The 14,382-nt window shown below is 42.4% G+C and overlaps 1 protein-coding gene across 1 annotated transcript in view; it reads right to left on the reverse strand.

Annotated features, from left to right (window-relative positions):
• Nucleotides 1-2,409: 2,409 nt before the first annotated feature.
• LARGE1 (LARGE xylosyl- and glucuronyltransferase 1) overlaps nt 2,410-14,382 on the reverse strand; it is a 405,097-nt gene continuing 393,124 nt past the window's right edge. Inside the window, 2 exon segments of the mRNA XM_048499683.1 lie at nt 2,410-4,034; nt 11,994-12,189. Coding sequence (XP_048355640.1) covers nt 3,837-4,034; nt 11,994-12,189 — 394 coding nt within the window. The 3' untranslated portion in view covers nt 2,410-3,836.

Consider the following 14,382-nt stretch of genomic DNA (forward strand, 5'->3'; position numbering starts at 1 on the left):
AATCAAATTTTGCTCATACCTAATCAGTTACTCTGCTTGTGTAACCTTGTAGCTGTATACGCAGATGTTCTTTAATAGTAACCCTTTATCTCAATTAAATTCTTGATTGTGATGAATCATGTGACTGAGCCATCCAGCCAAAAAGCTTTTTCTTGGATCAGTTCTCTTGCAAATGTTTAATTGTGTTCTCCAGCTGGTCCCAGTATTGTTCCATGGTGTGTTTATTTTAGCACAGGTAGTGGTGGTTAAATTTTCAAGTCACTCTCCATGATGGTTGGTGCTAAAAATGAAAACACCCAGGGGCAATATGATAAGATGCATGCACTCAGTAGCAACAGAACATGCGTCAATTCTATAAGAAACGTTTTCTTCTGATCATCTGCAAATTCCAAATCAAATAGTCAAAAAGGGTTAATTAGACAAATCTCAAAATACACACAATTAAAAAAAACTGTAAATGAGTTATAATTATTCATAAATTACACACACACTAAAACAGAACAAAACCAAAAAATCTCTCTACTAAACATATGCAGGTGATCAAAGAATATGAAACAATAACAAAAAAAACCCCAAAGGCGTTTTGACTAACTGCCTTCCTCAGTGGTACAATAAAACAGCTTCAAATGAATACAATAATCATCAGGCAATCACTACATACAAATGTATCCAAATATCTCATATATTGGAAAGTTTCCTCATGTTTAGTATATATTATAGACTTGTAATCTAATTGAAGTGAGAATAATTTGTTACCTTCATAACAAGGCTTCGTTGAAGTCCTAACATAAACATAAAGACATAACCCAAACAAAAAATGTGTAGGATAGTGTTTGTAGTTGTCTTGAATGCTGCTGGACCGTTCAATGTTATTTTACCCCTTTTTTATTGCACCATTGAGGAAGGCAGCCCGAACAAATGTGGTGTTTTTGAGTTGTACCATATTCTTTGACCAACTTCATATATATAGTGCAGCATTTTTGTAATTCGTGGATAATTAAAACTCGTATTTTTTTTAAATAAAAATTATGTATGCTGAGATTTGCTTTATTATCCTTTTTTGGTTACTTAATTTAAGGATTGAATCCCCTTCCCTTTTTTTTAACCTGCAAATACCAAGCCAATTCAAAGCCAAGCCAAAAAGTTTTCCAATCACAACAAAGAATGTGAAAGTGTAAACTTTTGAGACAAAACTGCTCTTTACACAATTTACTATATAATTTATTTCATACTATTGCCTATGATAAAAAGCAGGTTTTTTAAAGCCTAGGAATCTGCCTTTCATCATCTGTGAAGAATACAACACTCTTGTACTCTTTTATGTGTGAATTTAATGAGCAATTCAACACTGCAGGAGTGGACTGTTGTCTGCTTCTGATCTCTCAGCCAGTCGATGATGACTTTTGGCAAATTAGCTTGCTACCAGTGATGAGCTCACCCTCAATGCCAGTCTTTAAGCAACAGCTGGACGGACACTTGTCACAAGTGCTTTAGACTGATCTTGCAGGTTGGACTAGAGAGCCTGTATGGCCCCTTCCTACTCTATGATTCTAACAACAGAGTAAAGAGATGGGTGGTGGCTTGTACCCCATGGTGGTGTGATGGTGCCCTTTTCACAGGATACTGATGTGGTTGGAGTTCAGGGTGGGCCTCTTCATTTGGATTTTGTGTTCTTTCATTTGAGAACAGCCATTTTTGAAGCAAAATCTTATTCCGCAATGCTAAAGATTTTCCCACCTGATCAGTTCTATAGTGTTAATTGCCCTGGGTAACTGAAACATGTTGTCATATAAGTGGTTATTAACTCAGGCCTTGCTTATTTAAAGATTCTAATCCTCACCCATATTTTGTGGCATACAGCTTTATGTACAAAGTAGTCAGAACGAAACAGATTTAGTTTTTGCTCAGTTTCTCACCAATGATTCACTTTTATACACAAATGATGTAAGGCTATGTTCCGAAGGGGGACATACATACCTCATCCCAAAACTGATTCTGTGATAGATGTGCAGATTATTTATCTGCCACCTACTAGTGAAGGGTGTATGACCTTCACTAGCAGTAAGGTTTGTGGACACCAAGAAGACCCTTTGGACTTCATGGATCTCTCTGCAGGGAAGAGATACAAATCGGTGAAATATAGCAGATGTACATTTTATCCGTAACAGAAAATTCACCCAGACTTTTGGACTTGTTTGGGAATGTAGCTTTGCTTTCCTAAATATAGTCTTCACAGATCAGCTTCTAATGTGTAACTCGAAGAATATCATCACAATCCACTGCTGCTAGACAAGAGGTACTGGTGAAGCAAAGGAGAAATGTGGGGTAGCCAGTGGCTGATAAAGAAACAAGGCCAGAAAATACAGTGAATCATGAAGACCACAAGCAGCAGCAAGACTCTTAGAGTTGTTAGGGGGAAGGAAGAGAGACATGTTTCTCATTTATTCAAATCCTGTTCTCTCAATAACATTTGCAACCAAATACAAGTAGCCCTAAATCAGGGTAGTGCATTAAACCTCATCTCCTCCATCCATGTAAACACAACATTAATACTGAAGAAATAACGAAAATAATAAAATGTCCAGTGTCCAGATTTGTGTATTTTTCTCTGTTCTTCTCCAGGTCTATGCTCCGCCTGTAAACCGAACCAGTTCACATTCAAGCAAACACGACAACAACTCCCCAAAACATTCTCTCTCCCCCCAACTGAAATGGGGAGTTAATTCCTTTTAGCTTTGTTCCTTTTTTAAATAAATGCCTTTATTGAAGGAGTTCTCAAGAGTCCGTAGCACCTTGTTGCTACTGAGGCCTAGTGGTTGTGTTTCAGTTCCTCGGTTACTGCAGATGTCCACATAACAGCCAAAGGCACAAAGGCCTTCACAGGTGGGTGTGTAGCAGAGCAGCCATTAGTCTGTTATTTTTCCTCAATAGAAAAAATGACTTCTGTATGCCAAATACTGAACATTGACTTAAAAAACCACAACTCCAATTTGGCCGTTGGTTGCACTGGAGACACCTGAACAAAACTCTCAGGCAAAAGCAGACCTTAAGTTGACAGGTGCTTTCAGTGCACAGTAAAAACAAAGATCTTCTTGGGTGAATTAAAAGAGCTGGGGATGAACATGAAGTGCAAAAGGATGTCAGGCTGACAAGGCGGGACATGGCCAGAGTAAATGGCAAAAGTGGGGAATCTGAGGAAAGGTGTGTCTTATTTTGGCGGTAGAGAGAAACAACCAAGTGATGCCACAGAAATGCCTGCACCAGTAACACTGTGTTATGTTCTTAATATACCAAGCCACAACATTCTGTATGTTAGATGTACCTTTCCTTTCATTTGACAGCAAAAACCTGGTTCATCCTGCTCTAGAATTGTCCCTCTGTAGGCGGACAACAAATATGTGGGGCCTTTTAAAAAAAATTCAGTCTGGAGATCTTCTTTCAGAGATTAAACAAGATGTGGAATTTTTAAGTAATGACATGAAAGCCTATACTTCAGAAGATCTGGTTTTGCTGTGCAATTTTAAGAATAAACATTTGCTTTCCCCTTCATGTCCACCACCCTGTGAGCCATCAATGGATGTGGGCACTACTCTTCCCCCACCATTTACTCACACTATGTAGGCAATAAAACCAAAGGCCTGGGAGTAAAGGATTGGTGGTGGCTTGGGGGCACAGTCTGGAGACAACTTGTTCCAAATTCTACCATTAGAACTGCTTGATGTGGCTTAGGAAAACAAAACCAAAGGCGTCTCTTAGTTCCAGAACTGAACTGCGCCACACGGATTAAATGGCTCCTCCTTGCAGTCTTAGTTTTTTTTGTTACAGTCCAAGTGGTGCTAGCTATTGTTCTCTGCCGTGAGATATTTCAGTGCTGCAAATCCATAGCGGCGTGACATATCCTGTTGAAACTCCTCCTTGAGGGTCTTGAGACAAATACGGTATTGCTTGTTGGAGCGGAATTTGGTAATGTCGAAGCTAGGAGCATGCGGCATGTGGATCATGTAGGCATTGGGCAGTACTGTGAATTCATACTCCTGAGGAAGGAAGATACATTGAAAATGAAATGCACTGCTTAAGGCTGTTGAAGTAACCCCCTGTCTCTTTTGTATACATACTTGGTCCTGCCATAGCTTTAGCGAAATAACTTTAAAGGCAGATGCACTTCCCTGCTGTAATGGCCCTGCCTTCCTCTTCACCAGTATAGGTAACTCTAGCAAATATCTGTGCATCGACAGACAACAAATTGGAAAACGTTGTCATGACTGTCCCCAATGAACACAGCAGCATTGCTGCTGTTCTCTCCCAATCCAAGTGTAGCTATGGCTTGCTGTGACTTAAGGACACCAAATATATGTTACAATGTGGTTGTGATCAAACCCTTAAAGAAGTTGTAAAAGAAGCTTGCCTTAAACAGAGAATCTTGTTCAACTGATAGATTAGGAATGAATACTGGTTAATTCATTCCATGTGTAGCCTTTATGAAGATTAATTTCTCCTTCTGCTTGTAGGGTTGTGGGCTTCAACTACCAAAACCCTCCTGTTTACTCAGCAGTGTTGCTGCTACACCTCATTAACTCCACCTTTTCCAGGAGCAGTTCTTTCTTTCCATTAGCTTATGCATCCTATGGAGAAAATTTCTCCTTTGGAGAAATATCCTCGGGGGTATTTAAAGACAGTCCACACACACACACACACACACACCCGCCCCCGGAACTATCTGATTTCTATAAGATTTCTGGAAGACACTGCAAATTAGGTCCTCATTCTAAAGCCAATAATACTCCTGGCAGATTTAGGAGGACTGTTTTTGTCTCATCTGTAAACCTCTCCTCCTGTGGCAAGATATGATCAGTCTCACATGCAAGGTTTTCACTTCTGTTTCCCTAGACTTCCTGAAATACTGTTTCTTCCATGTACACAAGTTCTGAAGGAGCTATATGATTCCTGTAAGAAACTCACAGACATATATCAACTGAAAACATGGCAAGAATTACCAGATGACCATCCAAAACAAATCCAGGACAAATTTTACATGACACATGACAACATGGAGAGGCTACATTCTGACATTCAAAAAATGGAAGATCTCCTTTCTTTGCAAAAGGACAGTTAGCATTTTATAAATAAACTAGCGGGGCCCGGCCACGCGTTGCTGTGGCAATTGTCCTTCTCATCACAGTCCACATCCCACACGGATAGCCTGGTCAAATGGAATCCTTCTTTCCCTTTTCAATTCACATTGTTATATGGTGGTGTCTTGTTTTTTTAGTATAAGGTAACCCTTCCCGTTCCACAACGGAACTGTCCAGAGTGCGAATCCTGCTGTCCATGGGTAAGGCAGAACTGGGGCAAGCAGGCTATCCCAGTCAGGCAGAAGAGGCAGGGTGGTGAGGTGCTCAGATCGAGGCCAGCTCCCTGGGTTCGTAAAGGGCCATGTGCAAAAGAAACGGAGCCAGTAGTGTTGGTTTGCCCCCACCCCACAGATTTTCTTAGAAGAAAAAGGCAAATTCCAGCTCGCTTTTAGTAAAAGAGAGCTGTGGCGAATATGGGTGAGGAAGTGGGTAAGTGGTGGTTGGATGTGAGGGAGGGCAGAGTGAGGTGTGTGAGGATGAGCTGGATGTGAATGAGAGTGTGTGTGTTGTGTGGTAGCAGTGGGTGAGGCACAGAGAGTGAAAGTTACCTGCGTGTGAGGGGGGGAACCGCATTTGACGTCTCACAAGGCAAAGTGTGTATGTGTTTCCCTTCCACTTGTATTACCTAACAGTATTACCTATTTACTGTTTTAACTGCTCATCTCTGGCCATCTGCACGAACATTCTAAGGGCATACCAACCCCTCAGGCCACAGACAGACAGGCTGCACGAACATTCTAAGGGTGACAGTTAAACACAGCCAGCTTCATGACCTGGTGCGCCAGGAAAAAGACGTTTTACCTGGCTCAGGTATGGACCTTCAGTGATTTGAAGGTCCGATTACCTGTCCTCAACCGGGGGAACGTCATGTGAAAATTTGGGGGCAATCCGTCTAGCTGTTTCGGCGTTAGGGCATGACTAACAAAGTCGCTGTTAGCTTTTAATATATATAGATAGATTGCAGGGGCTTCCAGGCATAAGGAGTGTGAAACAAGATGACACATTGACAGAGAAGATTAAAATTGTCCTTCTCTGATAACAATTCCCCAGGTTGGTTTGAGTTCTGAAACAGCTGGGAAATAGAAAGTAGGAAGGAAAACAAAATGAATCATAAAATCAGGTTTGGAGTTTATGGGTCAGATTGACTGCTAGGCTCAAAATTCAAGAGCAAAAAAAATCATCAGCAAAAGAAAAAACTTGTCATCTGATTGAGACTTGGCTTGTTTCTTCTGCCTGCTACATTCTTTAAGTTTCAATATGAAAAGTTCTGTATGAAATTTCTCTCTCACTAGATTCAATACAACACCTTAGCTGTATAACACAAGACTGATAGAACGAGCTACGTTTGACTGGATCAAGAGCCATTGTGAAATCTGAGTGCTTTCTTTTGGGGGCTTAATTATGCCCAGAACTCAGGACAAAATCACAGACCACTTGCTAAAGCCAAATGCTAAACATAATAATTTAGAACCCCAGAAATATGGTCAGTGTTATACTCCAAGCAGAGGAAATGGCAGGATGTGTAGAAAATGTTGATTTTTATTCCTTGAGAACACACCTAAATTAATTAAAACGCTTTCTGAACCAAAATCACTTCGGCACTTCAGTTTGGTAACTGCCATTTTGAACTGACATTGCAATTACTCAGAATGCCAACATGATTCAATCTTAAAAGAACAGTAGCATATAAACAATCAAACATAAAACTTACATCCATTGTTAGTCCTTGTCACATCAGCAACAATTCAGGCTGCACTTGAAGTTATGAAATAGTCCTATACTATGGGACCATTGGTCTCTTTCTAATCCAATTTAACCTATTCCAGCTGTTTCGTATCTAGCTTTGATCTGTTATGAGTACTACCCCTTAACTGCAGATGCCACAAATTAAACATGGGTTCTGCTGCATATATATTGTGTACTTTACCACTCGTCTGTGGCTTCTTTTAACCCACTGCAGACTAGCTCTATTAGTTTCAAAGTTATGTTGACTAACTCCTAATTTTGCCACAGGCCTAAGAAGGCCAAACTGGTTTTAACCTATCAGTTTCTAACCAGAGGCGTAGCCGGGGGGGAAATGGTGCCCACAGCAAAATGGCGCCCCCATGACCCATGGTAGCTACGCTCCCCCTGCACCCCATGGTAGCTACCCCTCATGCCACACTTACCTGAGCCGGTGGTGGTTCTGGGCAGCCTGGCAGGGTGAGGCCAAGGGGTGCTTGGCTGCGGCCCCTGCCGGGCGTGGCTGAGGGGCGACCTGTGGTGACCCCACTAGGCTGCTCCTTCAGCCTCCACCAGCTGAAGGAGAAGCCTGGCAGCACCAGGCCTGGCCGAGGGGTGGAGGGGGGTGATTTTGCACTGTGGGTGCCATCCCTTCTTCCCCTGCGCCAACTCAGATGAGCCAAGTCGGCGCAGGGGAGGAATGGGGAAGCACAAAATCAGCCCCACAACACACCCCTCCTCCCCCAGTCGGCACAGGGGAGGAGGGGTGTGGGGGTGACAGGATGGCATTCATCTGGGGACATGTGGGCCCACATGTCACCGTGGGCATTCCGCCCCTGTTTCTAACACATTTTTTGTCCTTGCAACTTGTTGCTTTGTAATAAACCTTGAGTGTAAAGAGACAAAGCAAGGCATATATATTTAAAATAATTAAATACCGTAAGACTGGAGTGCAGATTCTCTGCTACTCCATTACTATTCCACTACTGATTCAATCCTAACTATGTCAATCCCCCTGTCTTTTAAGTGCTTCAATTACCACAAGTAAGTAGGTAGGCACTTGAGAGGTTTACCATAATTTAGGTTACAGTCTAATTGGGCAATGTAGTTCACATTTCAGAAATCAGCAGGTCATTACCACAAGAATATTCTGAGGATATGTTTCATTTGGATATGGAAATGATTCAAAGAACTTTACGACTCTTTAGAAAGACTTTTATCTTTAAAAGTGCTGGGCCTTCCTTTTTTAGAAGAAACTTCTCTCTCTGCAAATGCAGTACTATTTTTTATTTTTAAGTTGCTCTGCTGTGCTACAGCAAACCTTCTGCCCCCAAACACCAGTCCCTTGACAAGCACTGACTTGTTCATGATTGCTGGCGCCTTTTCTGGCATAAAGAAATTTCTCAGTTGCTTTCTGTAGGAGCAGTGAACTAAAGCTACTTATCAATACCCTGAGGAATTCCAAGGCTTTGAGGGCAGGAGGTTATATTCCTACATTGACTGGGGGTCAAATTAAAGGATTTTGATGTCCAAGACTATGCCAGATTTGTGATCATCCTACCAGGCAGCCCTCATAACTTTTCTTCTTCATCAAAAGAACCTTTGAGATACATGGCTGGAAATTTTGATGGGATTTGGAGTAGATGATTAGAATTAGGTTTCTTTAAATGAAAAGTCTGCTAATGCAAAATGAAAACCTACTTGAATCCGCTGGTATGTTTTGTTTCATCCATGCTGGAAAAACTGAGATTCTAAGAGAAGGGTCCGTAGATCAGTGGTAGAGAACCGTTTGGGGTGCACAAGATCGAGGGCATTTCCAGTGAAAAGGATCAGATAGTAATTATGTGAAAAACTATGCTTGAGACCCTGGAGAGTAGAATATTGACTGTGACAGACTCACATTTTATTCAAGTATATGGAAACTTCATGTGTTCGTGTGAAGAGGGGACCTTTTCAAAGTACTTTATCCTTTATTATCATCCACTAGATTGCCCTGAACCTGCCACTGACTCCATTCTCCAGTGATAGTTCCAGCCTTGTAACCTATCACCATCATACATCATTTTCATCTTACACTCTAACAATGAAGTTGGCCAGATCTGTGGATACTTAAGTCTGATGACTGGAGCTTTCCAGTCTTTCCACAAACCTGAAAAGGCAGATCTTTCCATAAGCAGATCAAGGCAGATCTTTCCACAAATCTGAAAAGAGCCCAGAGTTGTAGAAAAATGTGAAATCGTTAACAAAAAATTAGGGGTTTAAAAATGATGCAATGAGTGCATATAATGTTATGCAATGGATTCCCTCAGTGGTTGTTGTTAGGCAACCACAGATTCCACGTTTGGTTCTATCAGCAAAAAGCAAGGGGAGGGGACATGGTCCTTTCCAGAAGCATTTTAGCTTTTGAAGGAAAATAATTGGGGCTGGGATGCCAGCTGCAGGTTGGTAAATTCCTGGACATTTTATGGATGAATTCAAAGAGGACAGAGCTGGAGGAGGGAAGAAGCTTCAGCAGTGGCGTAGTGGCGTAGTGGGAGCAGCAGTGGCGTAGTGGCTAAGAGCAGTGGCTAAGAGCAGGTGCACTCTGATCTGGAGGAACCGGGTTTGATTCCCAGCTCTGCCACTTGAGTTGTGGAGGCTTATCTGAGGAATTCAGATTAGCCTGTAAACTCCCACACATGCCAGCTGGGTGACCTTGGGCTAGTCACCGTTCTTCTGAGCTCTCTCAGCCCCACCCACCTCACAGGGTGTTTGTTGTGAGGGGGGAAGGGCAAGGAGATTGTAAGCCCCTTTGAGTCTCCTACAGGAGAGAAAGGGGGGATATAATCCAAACTCCCCCTCCCCCTCCCCCTCCCCCTCCCCCTCCCTCTCCTCCTCCTCCTCCTCCTCCTCCTCCTCCTCCTCCTCCTCCTCCTCCTCCTCCTCCTCCTCCTCCTTCTTCTTCTTCTTCTTCTTCTTCTGCTGCTGCTGCTGCTGCTGCTGCATATAATGCCCTAAAGTCCACCCTCCAAAGCAGATATCTGTCATCTGGAGTTTAGTTGTAATTCTGGGAGATTCCCAGGACCCACTTGGAGGCAGGAAAACATAGGCATGGCAGCAACCTCTGAGTGACTTGATACCATCCAACTTTCATGATTCACCTAGGCCTAGCTGCTTGCTTGTAGTATAGCAGTTAGGCCTTTTGAGTAGGGTCTGCGAACCTCAGGGTCAACTGACCAGTCTGCAAGGGAAGCTCACTAGCTGATGGTGGGCCAGTAACATACCTCATAGGATTGTTATGAGGGGGCGGAGAGGAGCATGATGGAAGCTGCTTTGATCGCCAGTGTGGAGAAAGGCAGGGTATAAGTGAAGTAAATAACTAATAAATATAGCTGAAGATGGGAGGCATATAAAACATAGGTTGGTGAACATCTGAGGAGAAAATAAGGCAGGATATAGTGAAAGGATATGAGAGTTGCCAAGAGAAGAGAAAGCAGAAATAATGTGGGGAGGGGTATATAGGAGAAGGTGATGTACTCCCCGCCCCACAAGTCCTTGTGGGTTCCGCATCATGCAAATGGGCCTGGCCCAGCAGCCAGCATTACACAACTGGGTCATAGCTTTCCTAGGTAGACAGTGACAAATTGGGGGGGGGGGGCTGAATTCAGAGAGGAAGATAAAAGTAGCTTGGCTAAAACAGGAAGAGAGGTTATGAGGGTCTAAAGGGAGGCAATGAAGGAAAGGGAAATTAGATGCCCCTGCATGTCCTTCAGGGTTCCTGTGAACTTTCAAGTTACATTTCCAATTAACTCACATTTATCAGCTTGTTCTCCATGTGCAACAACTTTTGACCAGATTGTTTATATTTAGGGCTGGAACTAAAAAAAAGGATCCTGTGGAAAAGGAACATGGATAATACCACACGGACAGCCGTGTCTTTGCTTCCTATCTACATGGTAAATAAATAGGAGATGAAGCTGACAATGGACTTGTGGCAATGTGCGATAGTTTGTATGAAGCATTTACATTAGTATCTCATATTAGGTTGGTGAGAGCTGTTTTTCTACTTGATCAGTGCTGTGGATCAAGGAAGTCCCAGCTACTAATAAAGGTTGTCCCTTATCAGTGATTCTTTTTTTCCTGATTAGTGAGGAGCGACTGAAGTGGGGATTAGGAATGTGCTGTCGGATATCGCTGACCTGATATAAAATCTGATATTTCCTGTAGCAGACTGTATTGGCAATTTCTATTATTGTGAAAGGCTTTCCCAATATTTTCCAATTCTGCTGTTTTTCTCCTGATAAACATGAAAATATTCACTTTCAGTTTGCTGGAGTGTACTGCTTCAGGCTTTGGGAGGGATCCTGAATGCTCCCCCCACATGTACAAAACTGTCTAGCAGATGGGTGTAAGCCTGAAAAGAACTGAGCAATCATCCAGTCAGTATTCTGAAAGTAACTGAAGTGAGAAGAGACTTGGCTATATCTTCACACAACATCTGTAAGCAGAGATGCGTTATAGCTGGAAGCCATCAGGAACAAGTGATGAGTAGAGATTGCAATGTACCCCTTGCTAACTATAGTGCCTTCCTAGATGTGACATTCATAGCTCTTCCTTTTATATCCAGAGAATTCTAAGCACCCGTGTTTCTCCTAAAAGTTTTCACAATTAAGGGTGATACAATATGGAAGGGGAAAAATCATTTAAACACTCTGTATAAGAACATAAGAAAGAGCCTGCTGGATCAGACCAGAGTCCATCTAGTCCGGCACTCTGCCACTCGCAGTGGCCCACCAGGTGCCTTTGGGAGCTCACATGCAGGATGTGAAAGCAATGGCCTTCTGCTGCTGCTGCTCCCAAGCACCTGGACTGCTAAGGTATTTGCAATCTTAGATCACAAGAAAGATTTATACCAGGGGTCTGCAACCTGCGGCTCTCCAGATGTTCATGGAACACTATTCCCATCAGCCCCTGCCACCATGGCCAATTGGCCATGGTGGCAGGGGCTGATGGGAATTGTGGTCCATGAACATCTGGAGAGCCGCAGGTTGTCGCAGGTTGCAGACCCCTGATTTATACGATCTGAAGAGAAACACACACACATTATGTTGGAATAGGGCAACTCTGAAACCAACTTCATGGCAACATTCTCCTTCTCACCTGTGCATCCAGTTCCATGATGTGAGCTACTTTGTTCCAGCCAAATCCAACAAACCTCCGATCATACTCTGGGCAGTCCTGCCTTACCACGACATATGGCTCAAAGTCGGCTTCCCACTCAACTCGATATGGGGTAGTGGCTGTTCTCCACTTGGCAAAGTTTGTTGGTGCATGCCCTTTTGTCCAGACGTGATACCTTGAACAGACAGCAAAAGTCATTGGCTGTAAGGAGGAGGGATAAAACTTGAAAGCCACTTGATATTTGGTTGCCAGGGGAATACATGATGTCCAAGCTGACGGTTCCATGGCTTCTATGGATTTTTGGAGGGCATATGATGGAGAAAGGAATGTTTTCTGCCATTACAGCTTGGTAATTCTATCAAAAAAGGTATTCTTGATTGATTAGGAAATGATGGCATGGCACTCTTACATTCTGACACTTCAGTTCAAGTTTGAAAAAGAGTGCCAATACTGCAATATAGCTGAGATGCTGCTTCTCCAAGAAAAGCTTTTGAAACTGAGCTCAGCACTGTTTCCATGGATGATAATGGCTTATTATTTTTTTAATTCTGAAGCCTGTTTTGAAGGCATGCAGAATTTTGAAGTGGTGTTTCTTTGTTATTATGGTGGAACTCGGATCAATAAATGCATTAAATAAAGGGCGAGATAAATTCTTTCAGTGCCACTGCAGCTATCATTTTGTTGCCATATGCCATTCTACACAATTCCATCTAAGACAATCAATTCCGTTTACAGGAAAGGACCTTTTTATATGTTATTAATCTTATTCATGTCACAGCAGAGCCCATCTAAGCACAGCTTGGGCTCACCCCATTAAGACAACGATCAATAATCGCCTCTTGCACTTAGGTTCCTCATGCCATCCAGAAATCACTGACAGGGGCTCTTGCCTCATACCAATTGGTTCAGTCAAGAAACAAATATATAACAAGCAATATGCATTACAGTGTGTTGAAATATTTATCACAACAACCAGTGTATCCAAGTGGACAATTTTGTACTGACAAACACTCAGGATACCTTGTATCCACTCTCAGCTCACTCATGAATTCCCTGGAATTGATGAACCTGAACACAGATTCAGTATATTAACCTTGACACTGTATAGCTCATTTGTACATTCATAAGAATATAAGAAGAGCCATGCTGAATGAGATCACTGAATGAGACCATTCTTTTTCAGCAAGTGGCCAACCAGATCTCCTGGAGAGCGAACAAACAGGGCACAGAGGCCGAGGTTTTCTTCTGATGTTGCCACCCAGCCCTGGAATTCTGATGTTCGCAGCCTCTGCATATGGGGAAATATCTTAACTCACCATGACTAGTGACCATTGATAGACCTACCCTCCATATATCTGTGTATATCTTTAAAGCCATCACTACATCCCCTGGCAGTGAATTATACAATGCAATTATTTAATGAATCCAGAAGTGTTTTCTTTGGTCTGTTCTAGCATATTGTCCATCAACGTCATTGGGTACCCACGATTTCTAGTATTATAGAAAAGAGAGAGAAAGCTCATTCTATCCACTTTCTCCACCTCATGCATACATTTATAAATCTATCATGTCCCCCTTAGTCATCTTTTTCTAGACTGAAAAGTCCCAGACTCTTCAGTCTTTCCTCATAGGAAAGGTGCTGTAATCCCTTATTCATCTTGGTTGGGATGTTAAGTGCATTTCCCAACTCTGCAATACTCTTTTAAAGATATGGCAACTACAGCTGCACACTGTGTTCCAAATGAGGCCACATCATAACTTTATATACGGGCACTACAACACTGGCCATTTTGTTTGTAGTCCCTTTTCTAATAATAGAGTTTTCACTGCTGCCACATACTGGGTGATTCTACAGATGTACTGAATACAAATTTTTCTCCTTGCACTTTTGGATAATACATGAGGGCTCAGGGTTGGAGCAGGGTTGGTGGTGGAATACTGTGTTCTTATAATATACATGCACCTGGAATCATGAAAAGCCGTGTGTGGAATGGGTGTAATGACCCACTGAATGGTTCCTCCCTCAGTCTTGGTTTTTCAGCTATAACCTAAGAATGACACTGACTTTTCTCAAAGGTTTACCAGAGTGATGAATTAGATAAGTAGCTACATCTGCTCTATGCCTCAAGGGACAAGGTAAGCTCCAACTTAATAAGTTACCATGTCCTGTCAAGGAGTGTTCAAAATTAGAGTTAAAATAGTTGGTTCATTCTCTGTGTTTATTTTAGTCTTGGGGGTCCCAGTCTAAACATTTAGTAAAACAACTGTTAGTCTATTGCAGAAAAACAAATAGAAGTTCAGTTTGCCATTGTATCTGAAGAAGTGAGCTCTGTCTCACAAAAGCTCCTACTGGAATATTGGTTTTTAG

This window comes from Sphaerodactylus townsendi, linkage group LG06, assembly GCF_021028975.2.
Source record: "Sphaerodactylus townsendi isolate TG3544 linkage group LG06, MPM_Stown_v2.3, whole genome shotgun sequence".
Lineage (NCBI taxonomy): Eukaryota > Metazoa > Chordata > Lepidosauria > Squamata > Sphaerodactylidae > Sphaerodactylus > Sphaerodactylus townsendi.